At 35.3% G+C, this 19,920-nt stretch overlaps 3 protein-coding genes across 3 annotated transcripts; 1 reads left to right on the top strand and 2 right to left on the bottom strand.

Moving 5' to 3' along the window:
• The first annotated feature begins 4,637 nt into the window (after positions 1-4,637).
• Positions 4,638-11,029, top strand: LOC105780359 (protein SIEL). The gene is made up of 8 exons (XM_012604641.2): positions 4,638-5,397; positions 5,507-5,587; positions 5,796-6,020; positions 6,445-6,636; positions 7,327-7,467; positions 7,620-7,709; positions 8,141-8,673; positions 9,629-11,029. Exons 1-8 carry the CDS (start codon positions 4,717-4,719, stop codon positions 10,563-10,565), a joined length of 2,880 nt encoding a protein of 959 aa, XP_012460095.1. The 5' UTR covers positions 4,638-4,716; the 3' UTR covers positions 10,566-11,029.
• A 2,166-nt stretch (positions 11,030-13,195) lies between these two features.
• On the bottom strand, positions 13,196-15,334 carry LOC105781057 (probable protein phosphatase 2C 65). Its single transcript, XM_012605629.2, has 4 exons — positions 15,043-15,334; positions 14,173-14,457; positions 13,758-14,099; positions 13,196-13,674 (listed from the first exon to the last, which is right to left on the bottom strand). The coding sequence occupies exons 1-4, from the start codon at positions 15,289-15,291 to the stop codon at positions 13,258-13,260; spliced, it is 1,293 nt and encodes a 430-aa protein (XP_012461083.1). The 5' UTR covers positions 15,292-15,334; the 3' UTR covers positions 13,196-13,257.
• Positions 15,335-17,530: 2,196 nt separating this feature from the next.
• On the bottom strand, positions 17,531-19,669 carry LOC105779871 (uncharacterized). The gene has a single exon (XM_012603830.2). The coding sequence runs from the start codon at positions 19,206-19,208 to the stop codon at positions 17,670-17,672; it is 1,539 nt and encodes a 512-aa protein (XP_012459284.1). The 5' UTR covers positions 19,209-19,669; the 3' UTR covers positions 17,531-17,669.
• Between the last annotated feature and the right edge of the window lie 251 nt (positions 19,670-19,920).

Genomic DNA, 19,920 nt, shown 5'->3' with positions numbered 1-19,920 from the left:
TTAATTAACATATATTAGTATTTTATTTATTTACCTTATTAACCTTTAATAAATAATTTATATTTCATATAACATAAGGATATAGTTGTCCATAGCCACCCACTATCATTTAAATGGTCTAATTGTCATTTAAGACCCCCATTTTTAAAAGACAACAACAATTAGGTATTTTTAGATTTAACCCCTAAGTTTTCATTTTACGCAATTAAACCCTTTTTATCGAATTGAACCTTCAAATGATTAAATTTCCACACGAATTTTTCACACATATAACTTAACATATAATAGACACTAAAAATAATATTAAAATATTTTTTTGACTCAGATTTGTGGTCCCAAAACCACTATTCCGATTAGGGTCAAAACCGAGTTTTTACAATTTAGGTTTCGATGATCCTACCTGAACCCGTAGCATCAAGTTCTTAAAAATTTATGGAACTTCCATTAAAATCCTATTTTCAAACAATTTACTAACATCTCAAATAAAAACGACCCCCATGTAGGCCTTCTTACTCACACTATACTGTTTTTATGTCTCTTAACATCCTTACTTTTTCAAAATCATAATTTGCAGAGCTATAATCAGGCTTACCAGGAGGTTGAAACATCCATCCATTATCCCAAAACTTTAGCTTTCAATTTAACGAAGAAAAAGAGAATATTTACGCTCAAGAAGAAGAACCAGAGCTTAGGATGGAAGAAAAAAAAAACCCTCTAAATGTTCCCTTCTCACCATATATATACATACTCAGTTCTTCTTAATGGATCTTGATAAGTGTCACATGCATACAGATATTGTCCCTTTAATGCCATACCAAAACTGGAAAAAATATAAAAAAGAATATGGTGCATATACTGTTTGACCAACCCAGTCCGTTCAGTTGACTCCTAACCAAACAAGTTACAGAACCTATATTGCACAGTGTTCGAGCAAACCGAGAGTACCATACCTTTGGTAATAACTCTTATAAGGCGTGCTCTTGAAGAAGACCTACTATCCCATAACTTTTTCACACACTTGATATGCATGCCGTGCTTAGTCAAAATTCTGAAGCGTATTCTTCAGTTGGCGTACTCTTCTTCAATTGAAGAATGTCCCAATACGAAATCCTTAGATTTTGAATGGGCAAGTACATTATGCACCAGGAATTAACTTGTCAAAATTCTGAGAAGTGGAGGGCTACACTACAATAGTGCGTCAAATAAGGTAACCTACATATTTATACGCCTCTTTCTTGGATCTGTCGATTTTGGGGTGTTATACTAGTTCATTCATTTAGTACTTAACTTAATATTCAATCCAAATTACCCAATTCATTTCAAATTATCACTAGAAGACTACTTCAATAATGCATAAAGTAAAATATCATAAAAGTATAGAAATTAATTAAGTTTTATATCGTAGAAATACTTACAGAAAGTTCGAACTACTCGTCGTCGATTTTCACTTTCCTCGTTCCTTTTGAAACTCTCGTGTCGTCTTTTACTACGAATAATAATTCAAAAATGTTTAACATTAATTTCCAGTTCAATTCACAATTAATTATAAGATCACACATATTTTGAAATTTATTTAATTTGGTCTTAAATTGAAGCTAACATAACTTTTGATTTAGAACTCAAATTTTCAATCCAATTTCACTTTAGTCCATTCAGGACCTCCCATTTCTCATTTCCACTACAAATTTTGCAATTTATGCTATTTAGTCCTTATTAAACAAAACTATAATTTAACTTTACAATTTAGTTCTTTTTTTACTCTTAAGTTTAAAATCTATCAATCTAGTACCTAAAACTTCAAGAATTCATCAATGACATCCTTTTCAAACTTTAACAGTTTCGAAAAGTAATACACGTGTTAGCTAGATTAAGCTCTCGAGATTTCAAAAACACAAAAATTATAAGAAATGAACTAAATTGCACTAACCAATTGAAAGTTTAAGCTTTGAAATCCCTAGGACGAAACTTTTCTCTTCACCTTCTTATTTTAGCTTTGCATGAGAAAAATGGAGAAAAATGCTTTCTCTCTCCACTAACTTGGTTTTATCTCAATTTATTTATTAATTTTAATTAATTTTTTATCATATTTCTATTTACTATCACTAATCCATCGTCCACCAACAAATTAAGAGGGTATGATTGCTTTCTCAATCCCTACTCCTTACTTTTAATTAAAATTTTCCTAACAATTAATCTTTTACCACTCTTACAATTTAGTCCCTATACTTTAATTAATCACGAATTCGATAAAATTATCTATAAAAAAATTAGTTCACCTATAATATAACTTCATAAATATTTAATAAAAATATTTAGGAGCTTGATTTATGGAAATGGGATCCCGAAACTGCATTTTGCAATACCACGAACTTTCAAGTCGTTTTGTTCTTTTTCTCATTTGAGAATGATAACCTTTTCCCTTAAGGACTTGTTCAATTGATAACGCTTTCATGTTCTTCAACATATGGCTAAACACACCCCCGATCAATGTAATTGTTTGAATTTAATGCTTTAATCACCGAAGGTGGATGAAGGATAAAATAACCTTTCTTTTTGGATTTCATTATTGCAAATTGTAGCTTAGGATCTCATTTGAACAACTCTTGAAGCTCAGTCTGGTACTAATTGAAAAATCCATCGATTTACACTTGAAAAATAGTTCCGTTCCAACTATCGTTAGAATAGAAACGAACATAAATATTAAGTGTAAAGTAACACAATGAGCAAAGTAAGGAGAGACTTAACACACGATATTTGTTAACGCAATTCAAACACAAGGGTCCTACATTTACGGAGCCTCGCCCAGTGAATGATTTTATTCTACAATCCTTTGGATCACCTATTAGCTTAAGTTCAATCTACCCTTACACAAAGAAGTAATTGCAACCCTAATACTGACCCCAATTGCCACAAATCACTCACTCAAATACCTCACAATACAATTAATAAACTCTTTAAAGAACACCTAAAAGAGTGTCACAAAATAATCATAAGAACACAAAAAAGCTGTCGGAAAAGACACCCCAAAAACTACTCTTGATGTGCGAAACAAAACAACCTATTTATAGGCCTCTTCAATTGGTCAATCAATAGTGTTTTGATAGGCTTTTAAACCCTTATTTAAAAGCTAAAATTATCCTTATTATTTATCACACAAAAGTCTTCATAAATTAGTCTTTCAACTGCTCTAAAATTTTCTTGAATAAATCTAATATTTATCTCTAAAAAATAACATTTTAATAATAATACTTTCATATTTATCCAATCACTTCAAGCAATTTGGTTGGGAGTCTTAGTACCTTAGTTGACCCATGCTTTTAGTTACATTCAAGTGGATCAAACTCAGCACTAATAAAACCTATTCAAAGCCCAAATCGATGCCCCAAGTAGATAAACAATTTTGTTATAACAAAACATAGAACAAGCAACAACTTTCCTAACACCTACAATCGATAGTCTTGTAGCAAGTCTAAAATAGATGCCGTGATCAATAGTTGCCTGTTAAATATGTATAAATCAAACAAATGATACTTTTAATTGACTTTATATAAATATTACATCGCGTCGATGTCCGTTTGTTTAAATATAAAGATACATACACAAAATTACTAAAAAGGTGAATTAATTTGTTTGTAACTGTTGTACATTGTGAAGAACCCATAGCTAAAATTATTTGAGAAAACCTGAATCTAAGCAAGATTGCTGGTAAAATCAGATTAAAATTGAAAACCCTGAAACAAAATTGTACATGAAAAATCAATACACAAATGTATACCAAATTTCTTCTTGTGTTTTACAGTCATACCATTCAGATTGCAACTAAAAAAAAAAACTTGGGTTTGGCTGAAATAATAGCATGTGTTATCTACCACAATCTGTACATCAACAGTGAAACGACCTCCAATTAATGCTCGGTATTAATCCCTTCAATTACAAAACTGTCAAATTTTGTCTTCCCTGATATCGCTGGCAAAATGATGCACCACCTCAGTAACTCAATCCTTTGAAATAATTAGATTAATAGATATATGTGATCTCAAAAAAAAAAAAAAAATGGTCGAAAGCTCTCAAAAGTGAATTGTACGCCCTTTTGCAACAATAAGAATGAACAAATTAGACACAAAATCGAGGTGAATATCAAGATGTGTTTGATATATCACAGAGAAAAGAGATAACAATCTAGATTTTTTTTCGAGCATATTGTTGAATCAATTTGCGTTTTCCAATTCAAATCCCTTAAATTACTATGAGGTAACATATTCATATGGTTTCAAATTTTTGTTTAATGAATTATTTAGAATTAAGATTAAATTAATAAAAATATGTAATTATTGAGTATTAAATATGTAATTATACTAATAAAAAGAACATGTAATTAGGAGAGAGTGACCGAAACAAAAATTATTTGTGAGTAATTATATAGCTTACGGGAGTAAATTTGCAAAAAATACATAAAGAGGCAAATTTGATTACGAGTGAGTTTGGATGGGCGGTACATTTAACTACGATTAGTATTAACGATTACTATAACCTGACACAAAAATAAACTAAACACACTGGATCGCAACCAATCACGAAAAACCCACGAAAAAAACATGTGGCGGGATTCATAGAAGTGCAATGAGCCATATAGCAAAGCAAAACGATGTGATGCGCTAAACGGGAACTTCTTGCTGTAGGCAATTTGAAGTTTCCCATATTCAAAAACCAAAATCCATGGGCATGGTTGCAGAGCTCGAGCGCAGGCAGTCGGCAATGGAGCTGCACGTTATAAACTCAATCCAACAGTCCCTCGACAATAACCAACCCCTCTCTTTCCAAGCTCTAGCTTCCCTCAGATCCCTCATTATCAACCCTGCCACCCCCGATTCCACACTCTCCTCTGTCCTCGACGCCCTAACTCGCTCTCTCCAACTCAATCGCGACCCCGTCTTCCTACATCACGCTCTTAAGCTCCTCAGCGACCTCGCCTCTCACCGCCCCCACCTATCCCCTTTCGCACTCGACTTGCTTCGTTCCGACTCACTCTTCTCCTCCGCTTCGCCTCGTCTTGTTGGTGAGTCACTCTCTGTACTTCTTTCTCTCGCTTCCATCGGAAACGACATGGACGCCGCTCGTTTCGTCTCTCTCTGCCTTGGCCCTTCGGTTTCTGTGCGACAATGCTTATTGAGAAATGCTGAGAAGCTTGTCTTTAGGGAATCGGTGTTGTTAGCCGTTTTTTTAGGGTTTACAAGGGATCCGTATCCTTATGTGAGGAAAGAAGCTTTGGATGGATTGGTGAAACTGTGTAAGAATGGTGATTTTGATGATCGTGATGTTATCGAGGGATGCTACTGCCGTGCTGTTGAGCTGCTCCGTGACGCAGAGAATTATGTTAGATCTGCAGCAGTTCGCGCCGTAAAATACTCTGTCTTGAAGTTTCTTTCTTAGATTGGTTTCCAGGGCAACTGTTAGTTACTTTTGAATTTGCTCTGATTACCTCTTCTCTATGGCTTTCTGAATTTAGGTATGTGAATGGGGTAGATTGCTTGTTATATGCAGTGAAGACATGAACAAGCAAGACTCATCAGATGCAGTGTTTATCCAGGTATTTTTGTTAAAAAAAAGAAGACATGCTGAGCGTATTTCTGCTTGCCTTTTTATTTTAAAGAAACATTAAATTTTGGAATTAATGTGGGTTGTACGATCATTTTGCATCGTGCATTTGTTAGCGTTTTAATTGAATTCATGTCAACCTTATATGCCACTAAGCATTTTTTCTTGTTATTTGTTTTTTTGTTACCATATGCTTGCAGCTTGGCTGTATGGTAAGAGATATGAGTGTAGATGTAAGGCTTGAAGCCTTTGAAGCTCTAGGGAAGATAGGACTTGTATCTGAAGATATCTTACTACAAACCTTGTCTAAGAAAGTCCTAGGAATCAACAAAGATAAAGCTTTCAAACCAGTAGAAGGGCTTGACATTTCAGCTTCTGCTGTTGCTGGAGCTTATATACATGGACTTGAGGATGAGTTCTCTGTGGTAAAGTTTTGCTGATTCTGTAGTTAGCTTCTGTTTATTACTTACACATTGCTTCGTCACATAGAGACTGGACTTTTAACTTTGGCCTTTCTGGATCAACTTAATCCTGTATTCCAATCCATATCAAGCACTTTGCTCACACTTTGAAGTTTCAAGGTTTTGGCTTGGCATTGTTCTTCTGGTTTTATGTACCACGGTTATATTGAATGAGAGAGGTTTCTTAGGGTATATCATTGAACTTGCTAGGACTCTAAGCTTGGTAGGGTAGACACTTAATACACATAACAGAAGAGTTATAGTGGTCATTGATAGAACACACTTTGACTTTATCTGAAGTTTAGTCATTTCTTGCAGTTCAAAGGCAATGCCCCCTTGCATTACTTTTATTTACGATGCATTGATGCTGTCTTTGCTTAATCTGAAGGTACGAATGTCTGCCTGTTACTCTTTGCGAACGCTTACTGTCTTCTCTTTGCGATTTGCTTGTGAAGCCTTAAACCTGATGATGGACATGCTGAATGATGATTCAACGGTTGTCAGGCTGCAAGCTCTTGATACAATACATCACATGGCAACCAGCAATCATCTAAAAGTTGAAAAAATACACATTCACAGGGTAATGTTTCTTATTTTCTTTTTTCCCTTAAAGAGTTGTATAAGTATAGAATGTCTGAACTTTTACGTAGTTTTAAATGATGATTGGTGAGCATGTGTCATAGGACAAGGTGCAGACAGACGTTGGAATATTTTCGTTTGATGTCTCTACCGTAATCTATCAAACCTCACCTCTTATTAGGGGCTGCAGGATGGGGTGGCAAATTTAACTTCTGTTCCTTTAAAATTTATAAATTTTTTAGTATATGGTAAAATTGCACTTTGTTCCCTCCCAAATGATAAATTTTGGTTTAGTCCTTTAAAAGATTATGATGATATAAGCCATTTTAAAATGATGAAATTGCAATTTTAGCTCTCATAAAAATATACAACTTAATTCCAGCCCCCTAAAAATTTTTTTTGGCTTCACCCCTGCCTTCTATAATGGTCCAGTCAAGATGTTAACTTAGTGAGCTAGTCAGTTTTGTCATTTGGAATTATTACTACAAACATTTTTTCTTCCTTTGTCTGAATTGTTTCTCTCTGTCTCTCTTGTGGTAAACCCATGACTTCAGAAAAGTTGTCTATGGTTGCAACTTAGTTGTTAAGTTGTGGTACTTAACTATAGAATTCTTTCTCTGCACGAACCCGGTATCTCTTGTTTAAAAGATAGACATTGTCACTTAACCATCGTTCTTGCTTGATTTGACAGTTTCTGAGCGCACTTGTTGACAGCAGTTCTGTCATAAGATCCATGACAAGGAAAATACTCAAATTAGCCAAGTTGCCACAATTCAAGTTGTTTAAATTGTGTATTGATGGCCTTCTTGGAAATTTGGAGATATATCCACAGGTTGTTCCCTTTTATCAGTTTGCATTCCAAGTGGCCTTCCAGGCTGCGTCTTTCATATTTTCAAATTGTGTGTTACTTGAGGCCCAGCAGCTATAAACATCTCAATCTGTTATTGCTTCTTGTCTCTACTTATTTGGTTAAGTTGCTTCCAGGATGAAGCTGATGTGTTTTCTGCTCTGTTTCATATTGGGAGAAATCATGGGAAGTTCACAGTTCACATTATTGAGGAAGTTTCTCCAGAGGTTAGCTGGGTTGTAATGCTATTTTATGTATTGCTTCAAATTTGATGATAGTATCTGCTCAACTATGAAAAGAACAATATCATTACAATAGCATGACCAAATTTTCTGTTTTTAGGTTTACGTATTGAGACTGCAAATGTCTTCTGAATGATGCATCAGTTGTTTTCATACATGAAGAAGATTATAGTACCATTGTGTTTTCCAGTAGTTGAGCAGAATTTACCAAGTTTTAAGTAATTTCTGACACCTAACAAACAAAACTTTTAGAGGTTAACAAATTAAGAAGTATTAAGTATATTTATGCTGATTAAACCAGTGAAGTCAACAAAGCATTGAAGCAATTTGAACAACCACTATATTGCTGTCTTATGTTGTGACTATTTGTGATGACATTGGTTATTCAAGATCTTTTCCTTTTTTTTTAACCCTAGATGGAGCCAGCTTCTGGAGGCAAATTGAGCTTTGATAGTACAAGGGTAGCGGCATTTCTTGTGCTAGCCATCTCAGCTCCACTGTCACATGAAAAGGATGTTAGTGCTATTCCACCTAGAATATTTTCTTATGCAGTTACATGGCTTGGGAGAATCTCTTATGGTTTAAGTGATCTTATGAACCAAGAAAAGCTTTTGGCTTATTTATCCGAGTGCAGTAGATCCTCAACAATTTCTCTTGCTGACTTCAAAATAAATGAGGCATTGCTGACAGTAGAAAGTGATGCCCCAATTCCTCTCTGTTCTAAGGTTGATAGTCCTGTCAGCATGCCCTTCTGGAAAGATAGTGGAGGGACCTCTGATTATCATCATCAGGAATTTTTGAGTTTAGGAAAGTCAGCTGCTCACGCAGAATATGAGTTGGGGGAGCATTCTGAATTAAGAAAGTATGTGAACCTTATCTTTAAAAAGGTCAAGGACTTTTGGTCATTGGTCGAGTTAGGCTGCACTACTGAAGCATTCAAGGGTATAAGGTAAGTAATGGAGTTTATTTTTTTTCCTTATGCATTTTATTTCCACTAGTTTATTGTACACGTGCATCTACATGAATGATATACGCCAATACTATCATTTGAAATAAAATTTTTAGTTCTTCGTTGGAAAACAATAATTAATAGTTTTTACCATAAAACATAGTGTAGGTCAATAATTATTTTATCAAATACTTAAATTTATTAATTTTAATAGAAATTGATGTTCAATTATCTCAAATGCGTCATGGTTTAATTTATTAAAGGTAACTTATACAGAATTTTCTTGTAAATTTTATAGACAATTCTGTAATAATTAAGTCAATTCTATCAGGGTTTAATAATTTAATATAAAAATTAAAATTTATTAAGAATAATTTTTATACTATAGGCTTTCAGGTTGATAAAGAAGTAAATAGATATAGTTAGTCAGTCTTCGATTTACTAAAAGAAATCAATTAATGAAAATTTAATAAAGATTTTAATGTTAATATCAATAAGGAAATAATTGAAAAGTAATCAATATTTTAATTTAACTGGACAATGTTTAATTTGATAAATTATCACGGGTATATAGGTTTACTTCTATTGACGGGAAGCTGTTCCTGGTGTTTCATAATCTTATTTTATCCAATGAAGTTTTGTTTTATTATATGAATTATTCTGAAGTGGCTCTACTTTGGTCAAGGTTAGTTTGAGCATGAATTAAGATATTGATGGGAAAGTTCTCCTGATTCTTCGTCATCTTGTTTTATGCATTGAAGTTGTTCTGTTTTGTTATATAACTTATTTTTCAGTGGTCTTTTCAAGATAATAACATTGAACCCTTGAAATTATCTATCTACTTCATGTGCATGGACAAATTACTGATTCATTTTTTTGAGAACCATGTCAGTAGCCATGTCGTCTTGGGCTATATGTACCATTAAGTTTGTTTTGCTATTTTTGCTTCTGACAGGGCCTGTAAGGAAGAAGTGGCATCATTTACCGCGGATTCCCCAGGATCTTCCGGTGCTGTAGCATTTACTCTGCAGTATCTCCAAGTTATAGGAATGCTTGCTAAAGTTTGGGGGCACCTTAGGCCAACAAAAATGCTTAATCCTTATGGAGTGGGAAAATTAGAGCTTCTATTTGCAAAATTGGACAGGAGGCTCAGGGAAATCAGTAATAGGTTCATTGGTTTGTCCAAAGGAGAAGAGTTGCAAATATTGGACCTGGTACTTGTGGCTTGTCTTTTGAGATTGTCCAAAATGGAGATTTGCTGTTGCAATGCGGCAATGAAATTATTGTTGTCTACAGTTGCCCATGTAGAATATCTCCACAAGGAGGGATCTATTGAACTGTCTAATTTTGTAACTGAAGTTAAGAAATCATTGCATGATGCTGACTCTTCAAGCAGCAGTAGTACCTGCAAGCCACTTCTCTTCAAGAGGTTACTTGACTCCTTTTCCCTTCAGCAGTTTGTGTTATATGGAACTCCCAGGTACATACATGCAGAACTGGCAGTCCCCAGTAATGATTCTGAAAACCCTCTTCCTTTTATTCCGGGAATCCCTGCTTCTATACCACTTGCAATCACTTTGCACAATGTTTTGACTGAAAGTAGGTTGTGGGTGAGGATAAGTATGAGTGAGGAGTCAACTCAGTTTGTATTTTTAGATTTGAACCTAATCAGAAATGAAAAGAGAAGCATTAATGTGGTGAGGGAATTCACATTTGTGGCTCCCTTCTACCGAACCCCAAAAGCTATTTCATTTACGGTGAGGGCTTCTTTAGGTTTAGAATGCTTTAGGGAGAATATTGATCGAGTCAAAGTCTTTGGGGGTCCAAAATGTGAACTAACATATCTTTGCCCAGAGAAAGAGATTTTTCTATGTAAGAGCACTGAATGTTAAAAGTAAATCTGCTTTTACTTAGTACGAAGATGTGAGAGCTGCTGGCTGGAATATTTCCTTAAGAAATGTCGAGAAAACTCGTGAAAAATGGTAGTAGTAGTCAAGAGACTCCATGAATCTTTTGAGCTTCTGTGCTTCTGGTTGTTCAGAATATCTGAAAATTCTTATCCTCATGCCCCAGAGGCCATAATGATGATAACTATATATGTAGACATTAAAAAATCACCTAGGCTTAAGCAAACAGTGCACTAGTGATATGATACGAACCCTCTATGAGTCAATGACTATGTTCTTCCAAAGAAACCAGTCAAAGGTCAGGTGCATGTGGGTCTAGCTAAGAACTTTTTCTTATTGTTGATTTGCACATTATGCATAATATTGTTTTCCACATCATCCAAGCTCCAATTTCTCTTTTTGTTGGACATTTGTATTGTATTAGTGGTAGTTGTATTGCTCGTTGTTTACTGTCTGCCTTCAGTTATCATAACTTCTAGTTTACATGTGACAGTTGATTAGTAGGTTGGAGAGCCAAGAACTTGTGAAAACTAGAAAAATAGACTACTAGAATAGAGATGGATTAACATATGAAGAAAGGAATGCTGCTGTATGGTATATGTGCAATCAGTCAAAAGTTTTGGGTCGAGAAGAGACTTTTGGAAAGATTGACTGAAAAATTATATGGTGTTTCTATTATAGCGTCGGCATGCCTGCCTTTTGATATTGATAATAATTTATATATATATATATATATATTATAGTAAGCTGTTTTGATAATTAGACAAGGAAAAGTGAGACATACATGATTAGAGGGTATTGAATCGAGTTCATTTTTGGCTCAGAAGTCAAAAGTTAGAAAGCTAAAATGAAAAGAACGGATTACTTGTGTTTTGAATTCAACATTGGCTTTTTCTCGATTTTCTCATGTTTAGCACGTTGGCCTAAACTATGACCGCACTTTAGGTATGGCGTTTTCTAGGGTTTAGTTAAAGCTTTTCAGGGGCCAAAAGAAAGGGGTGTATTGGATTAACATTAATCAAAACTGGATTCTTTATAAAGGTTTCATTAAAAAGGTTAGGGGAAATTCTTTTCTGAATTCCATCCAAACATTATACTTCTCGATGATCCTACATCTTCTCAATAAGGCAATCAAATTTTGTTTACTTAATAATAGACAGCATTCACTAGCTATATGTTATGAGGCCATTATGACTAATCTTTTTGATGTGAGATGTTTTTTCTTAGGACATTTTCATCCATTCTACCTATTTTATTTGTTTGTCATAGTTGATCCATCTTGCCCATCCTATATGTTTGGGTAAGAGTCGCTCTGATACTATTTATTATATAGGGTCATTTATATGTTCTCAAAAAACATATATGATAACATGTGCAACATTCTTATTTATCTGTTCAACGGCCTTCCTTTTTTGATGTGTGATTGACGCATATTGCCAACTTTATTTTAGAGTGCTTAATGTTACTCGTAATTTAATTTAAGAACAAGCTAATGATCAAGTAGAGATGGAGAAGAGTAAACCCAAATTTTGAATTTGACAAGTGCTGATAATGCATTCAACCGTGGAAAACTCATGTATGTATATTCCATGTCGCCAAGGGAAAGGCAAAATGGGATCCGATCAAAAAGGAAAACGAGTTTCTTGCCTCCGCAATAGCCTAGGCAAAAGCAGATGTTTCAACAATTCTAAGATACCAATTTCTTCTTTTTTTCCTGAAAAAAGAACATGAAATTATCATTTTTGGGGGGGGGGGGGGGTACAGCTAGTAGTTGGCCCCATTAAATTATTACTTGAATAGACTGTTGAAAATAATAAAATTAACACAAGTAGACAATAATAAGCCTGCCGTGCCCACAAAGAAGAAAAAATGAAGAAAAACCAGACAGACCGACAAGGCACTCACTTCAATTTACGTCCTCCGTCCATGTATAACGAAACAACTCATTTCATTGGTTCTTTCATGAACAAAACTTTAATTACCTTATTAACTTGGGATTTACTCTCACCCCATAATTAATATGTTACATAAAATATCTTCTTGAGTGAAACCCATGTCTCTCTCATATGCTTTTTGCAACAAAAGCATTATTACTACTCTAATTGGAGCTCCTCACTCTATCAAAACATTTCGAGGCCATTGGTTTGGATATTTTTGGAGAAAATTTTCGGTTACTTTATAATATATATATATATATATATATATATTGAAAACTTAGAACTGAAATTAAACTAACCCAAATTTTATCAATTCAGTTCATCAATTTTTGAAATTTAAAAAAATTATATTAGCAATTTTAAGTTATTTTTACTATTTAAATATATAAAATATTTATTTTTACATTATAAAATTATAATTATTATAAATTAAATAGAAAATAAGAATTCAACTCTATTTAAATAATTGCGATATGTTAACTTGTGAATTAAATTGAACTGAACTGAATTAATCAATATAAAATAATAAAAAATTACAAATCGATTTTCTTTCTTTTATGCATATATACAGATATAATAATGTAATAATATACTTGATTTATAAAAATATTATAATTTCATTATTAATAAAAGAAGATCATAAAATTCTCAATAATCAAAATTAAATTAAACTTTGAGTGCCAAATTCCGAAAATCATTGGAATAATAATTGAGATTTTTTTTTTACTATATTTTACATATTAACTTTGGGTTTGTCCACCAAAATCCGTAGTTATTTTGTCCCTACTCAAACTGCCAAGCCGAGAACGCTGCTTGATGGTGTTCCCATTTACTCTATTTACTTCTTCAAGCGCCTTTGGATCCACCACTATGTCACAATTAATCACAGTCTCCCCTTCTTCCGTTTTCTTGCCTTTCGGATCCACCTCATTGACGTGACTTGCGGTCTGCTGGCTTATATCTGACAACGTTCCCGATACCGGAGGTCGTTTCTTGAGGAACAAGCAAACAACCGCGCAGTCGTCGACCTTAGAACCCGGGTACTTGGTTCTCCATGCTTGAACTGCATAATAAACCAATACTTTTGCTGCTATAGATGGTCTCTTTACTGAGGCTACTATTTGTACCACCTCGTTGTTTGAAAGCACATCCCACACCTGCACCAATTTTAAAATGATTCTATTATGATGTGTCAAAATTGGTTCAATTATGATTTGGGTCCCTCTATGTTATAACTTACCCCATCAGTTGCCAACACTACAAATTCATCTTTGGGAGTAAGCCTTCTATAAGAAACTTGAGGTGTAGAGATAAGTCCATGATCCTTGAGGCAGAAATCCCCGAAAGCTCTCGACATAGCTAGACCGGGGCAATCTTGGTCGGGCATCCACACTCTCGGTACATTCGGTTCTTCTTCCATTGCGAATACTCTGCCACCGTTCTTCTGGATTCTTTCCGATTCACTCGGTAAACTAGGTTTCAAATCGACTGTGAGTTGGACCGGAATAATTTGGTTTCTGTTGTCCCTGGTGCCAAGAATCGCTCGAGAATCCCCCAAGTTCGAGATGATCAAGTGTTGGTCCTGAAATAACATTCATTATAATCATACACACATATATATACATATATGGTTGATGGTAAACAAATGAATATACCTGCTTAACAATGGTTACGGCCGTGGTGCCACTGCAGTAACTATCAAGGGAATCTTCCATGCTAAGATCTTCATCCAATTCTTGGAAAGTTCTAATCAAACTTGCCTCCCAATGCTTGTGACTACTATCCTTGTCGCCCTCCTTCTTAGCGCTGGGCCGAGGCTGATGCATTGTCGAAAGCTTCAACGGCAAGGCATCGCATACGTGGCGTGCAACCTTGTGACCCGATGGACCGTGACCGTCAAATACACCGCAGAAGAAGACATTCTTTTCCCCCGTAAAGTTCTGCATATTTTCACTTGTTTAGTTCCATTATTTTTGGAAGATTAAAACATCAATTCAAGCAGCGCCAAATAAATCAAACATACCTACTATCATGATATAAAGATGATTTGCATCTAAAGTTTTGGGTCCAATTACAGTTTTAGTCCCTCAACTATGTCAAAATTTGAGATTTAATCCCTCTATTTTTTGATTTGATATAAATTTGCCACTTTGCTTTTATAAATGGTATTAGTAGATCCAAATTATTAACACGGGTAGGTATTGCCGTTAAAGTAGTGATTTGAATTTTGTGCTATTATTCGAACACACATTCAAGGTCATGTGAAAATCCAATAATGAATTGGCTAACACACTCTACCATAATAAAAGGACTAAAACATAATTAGACTGCATCTTTGGATGATCAGTAGGTAAGGGCATAAATTAGACATTGAGGGATTGAAGAAACGATGATAAATGCAATTATTGCATAGAACATACGCAGCCATAGCAGATGATCACCAAATCCAACAATTAATCACATTCCATAAACAACACAATCCCATGTTGGATTAAAAATGATTCATTAAGCCATGAAGATCTGACCTCCCAAACGATCATAGCGTCCTGGTTGATCCCCTTCTTGCCCTTGCGAGTGTACATTGAGGTCAAGGAGGAGGAGCCTTGCAATCTAACAATAGCCCCGGCATGTCCAATCCTGGTCACATTGGCGCTATTGTCATCACTGTTGATGTTGTGGTCTCGATGGTGCCCCTCATCCTCTTTTTCATCCGATCCTTCTTTTTCATACCGTCTACCTTTGTACTTGAATTGCGTAGAACAGCAGGCACCCATCGTTTGGTGTGGGTGTAAATCCAAGGAAATATACCCCTTTTTCCTTAAAAAAAAAATTTCAAAAAAAAATGTGTGCAGCACCCACAAAAAACAAGGCTATGGAACCGGGGGTAAAAATCAAAGGCCCCAAATTGGAGAAGGAAAAATAGTTGGTGGTGGAGGGGACACAGAGAGATTAGAGATATTTGGTTATTTAGTAATCGTAACGATGTCCATCTATACATTGATTGATCATTGGACATCAATTTGGGAAAAAAAAAAGATTTACAATTATCATACATGATGACATCAATTAATTTGTAAAAAAAAATATTTTTACTAAATATATATCACAGTTGTTATTATTATTATTAATTTTAAGAAAAGGGTAAGCTATTTTTAATTTTATTGATTGTTATTTTCATTTTTGTGTTGCATATTTAGAGGGACGATGAGAGGAGAGTGGGTGATGCAGGTAGTAATGTCACAGTAGAGTACATGACATGCCTGTTTGTTGTTTGTTCAGGTGTTTTTTTTTTTTTTTAATTTCTATTTTTCAGGTTTAGAATGTTCCATTCAAGAGCTATTTTCGTTAAACCCTAACCACTTTTATCCTTAATTGCTTCTTTCATTTAATTACGGTTAGTAGGGAGTTCAAAAATAGTTAATCTTGATACGATTCGATTTGATACCAGATTTATATATACATATTTAAACGGGTTAACTAGTACAATAGTCACTTTTGTTTATTTTAAGTTACATTTTAGTCATTGAACCATTAATTGTCGTTAGCAGTGTAACAGTAAGTTGATGTGACACGTTAATATCATCATTTCAAACAAAAATTTTAAGTTAAATTATGCAATTGATCCCTATATTTCTTTATTTGAGCAATTTATTTTTTTCTTTTATATTCTTTTAATTTTTTTTTCCTTTATTTTTCATTCTCTTCTGCTTCTCCATCTATTTTCCTCCCTTCTCTATCTCTTTTATGCTCTTTTAACTTTCCGTTTTATCTTCCCTTCTCCCTTCTCCCTTCTCCATATTTCAATAGCAGTTTCAAGAGTTGTCTCAAATGATTTTCGTGCAACCAAACCCTTAAATCCATCATATGGTTAAATGCTACACATAACAAGTAACCTTTAGTTGATTGTTTGACATAATTTGTAGATGTCTTATGTTTGAAATCCCAATTCTTTAAATTAATTATTAGATCATTCAAGCGAAACAACTTTGCAGATGCCTCATTTTTGAAATCTCATTTCTTTGAATTAATTATGTGGAAAACGAAGAGGAAAAAGGAGAACTAGAAGAGAATGAAAAATAATGAAAAAATGTTAAAAAACATAAAAATTAAATTAAATTGCTCAAAACAAAAACAAAAAAAGGAGACCAATTATATAATTTAACATAAAATTTTTGTTTTGAAATGATAATTTAACGTGTCACGTTAGCTTATCGTTATACTATTGACAACAATTAACGGCTTAATGACTAAAATGTTACAACACGTTAACGTAAATAACTAAAATATAACATTTCCAATATAAGTGACTAAAATATAACCCGAGATAAACAAAATGACTATTTTAATGGTTTACCTTAATTCTATTCAATTTAGATTTATAAGATAAAAAACGTTATTATCTGAATAACTAATAACTTTTATGATATATACAATAAAATAAAAATATAAATGAGTAAACAAATTATAAATGAAAATAAAATACTTATATTTATTTTTAAAAAATTCAATGAATCAAAGAAATTCGATTTATTTTGGTTTCAATTCAAAATTTTAAAATAAAAATATTACGAGATGAATATATATATTTTAAAATCAATCTAAACCGTTATCACTCACATCCAAGATAAGCTTTCAACAATCGTTTATCCCAACTTTAAAAAAAATACTAAGATAATCATTTATAATTAAGAACCTGATCCACCACAGCCCGCGGCCACGGGCTGTAATAGAACCGGCAAAAATGCCAGCCAGGTACTTAATCCTATTTATTATGCCCCTGATTTTGATTATTGACACCCAATGAGACTTCAAGTTGAATGGATTGTCAAATGTCAGACCTTTGAATCGTGATATATCCGAAATTAAAATAGAAATATGCCCTCAACATTTAATGCGAGGAGCTAATCATGTGAAGCAGGTAAGATGTATGAACTCCATGATTAAATACTGTATCTGTACTTTTTGCACTTGCAGGCCTAAATGAATGCAAGGAAGAACAATGAAACAACCCGGTAAATGATAAATTTCGATTTGTACCTACATTCCCATTTAAATGAATGAACTGAACAACTGATGTAACAAGCTAAAACCCAGAATGAACGTAAGAACCTATATAGTTGACTCACAACATAGGAAGGCTAATGAAACTCACTCACCACCATTGATGGACAAGAACCCCGCTTTCACGGAGTGAAGTAAAGAGTTGCAAGCATTGGCCGTATGTCTTCTCATATTTAGCACTCCTTTGACCAGGACAACACCTCTGCCACCTATTGTAATGGCATTCGAGGAATATCTCATCGATCAAACAGATTGCCCCTGTTTTGAAAAGCCTCGGAATCAAATCGAATTCAGTTCCTTCCACATCCATCTTCATCACCACGAAATCGCTCTCTGTCACAGTGTTTTTCAACCACTCCGCGAAATCGATTCCTTGGATCTTGTCCACCTCCCCTCCGCTTGATTTCACCGGTTGGATTCTGCCCATCCCTCTGCCTTTATCTTTAAGCTCATCCACTTCTTCTTGGCCGGGATCGCGGTTAATCTCGAATCGCAGTGTCTCGTTCTTAACCCATGCTGCATACGGCAACAGCGTGACCGTCTTCTTCTTCGATTCATACTGCTGATGGAAAGTCTTGTCGGCCTCGATGGCATATACATGAAAGGTCTTGTTCTGTTTGGGGTATTGTTTCCTGAACCAGCTTCCAATACTAGAACCGTAACTCCTAGCCCCAACATCAACATACACGTATCGGTTCTTGAAACTTATATCAACCATTGATGGCAAATACTTCACGTTGTTTATATTCCTTTTCAAGGTAATCCATGGCTTCAATGGCTCTTCCTCAATAAGCGGCTCTGCTTTTTGGACCAATTCCCGTTTGTGCCCCGGAACCGAGCACTTATTACCTGAAATACCATCGGGAATCTTTCCACCCCCAAGGTTACGAATTACAGTATCTTTTCTCAACACAATCTCTCTAATATAAGGCATTAATGAATCGAAACCAGCCATGTCGATCGTTTTAACTAAATTGAAAGAACTGAACAAATCAAGTAATGAGTTGAAACTGTATGTATCATTAGCCTTGACGTGGACCACCACAAACCCTTCGGGTTTCAGGGTCCGAGCTATTTCCGACGCGAAATCCGCCGGGCGAGCAGATGCGTCGAGGCGAGCTCCGCCGGAGAATATGAAGTCAAAAGAATTATCATCGAACGGTATCTGATGCCCCTCACCTTTAACCACCAAAGGCTTGGCCGCTTTCTTGAAAATACCGATGGAGTTCTCCACGCCGATCTCTTTCAACGCGAACACTTCCTGTCCCAAGGGAGTCTCCACGCAGAGAGACTTGGAGTGAGGCGAGAGCAAACCCTCGGATATCAGATCTTGGAAAACGGAAGAGTAGAAATGGACGGCCCTGATCCACTCCTTACTGGTGTAGAGGTCACGGCGAGAATCGGTGCGAGAAACGGCGTCGTTCCCGACGATGGCGGAGACACCGGCACCGGGGACGATGAAGTTGAGATTCTGCGGCAAGGAGAAGAAGCAGAAGCTACTGAGAATGCAAGATTCGCCGGTGATGCTGACCACGTAAGCAAATCGGAAGACCATGATGAGAACACCGAAAATAAGAGCACGCGCCAGAATATTCCTGAAAAGACTCGACTTCCCTGTAGCAGGTTCCATGATAACACTAACTTCAAAACAAAATTAAAAAAAAAAAAGATGCCTTTCTTCCTCTGTTTGAGTTGTAACGGTTGCAGTGTGATTTTTGTTCAACAAAAAAAAAAGCTCGGAGAAATCGTTGAAAGATTAACGAGAGCAGAAGCGAGCGGAGGTATGGTTGGCGCCGACGAGAGATCTGGAAAAGAAAGGAGAGGAATGAACTGGGAAATAGAAATGGAAAAAAAGGTCAAAACGGGAATGCATTTTTTAGAGAAGCATGTAGGTTGTATTGGACGGATAGCCCTTGCTGTTTATGTAATGAGAGATCGGGATCAGGAGGCTATTTTAGAGTTTCTTGGTGGTGGCAGTGGTGGTGCAGCCGCCGTAGATGGTGGCAAGGAGAGAGTGGAAGAAAAGTGGGATAGTAAATGTTTGGACGAAAAGGAAAAGGAAAATACAAGGGGCGGATAAAAGGGGTTGGTTTAGGTGTCCCACCGGCCGCTAGTGGGGTAGGTTTTCAACGCGGAAAAAGCCAGCACATCAGAGAAGCCGCTTCGAAAGTCAGCAGTGAAGTTACCTGGGTTTAAATTGACAGCCCATTATATCCTTTACTCTCCATATTTGGTGCCGATAATTTTTCTCTTTCAAATTGAAATCTAAGGGGAAAATAAAGCAAAATTGATTCCTAAGGGTCTATTTCTGCTTTTAATCCCTGCAGTCTTCTACTCGTTGC

This window comes from Gossypium raimondii, chromosome 4, assembly GCF_025698545.1.
Source record: "Gossypium raimondii isolate GPD5lz chromosome 4, ASM2569854v1, whole genome shotgun sequence".
NCBI classification, from domain to species: domain Eukaryota; kingdom Viridiplantae; phylum Streptophyta; class Magnoliopsida; order Malvales; family Malvaceae; genus Gossypium; species Gossypium raimondii.
The sequence above is the reverse complement of the archived record's forward strand: the minus strand, read 5'-3'. Positions and strand labels throughout refer to the sequence as shown.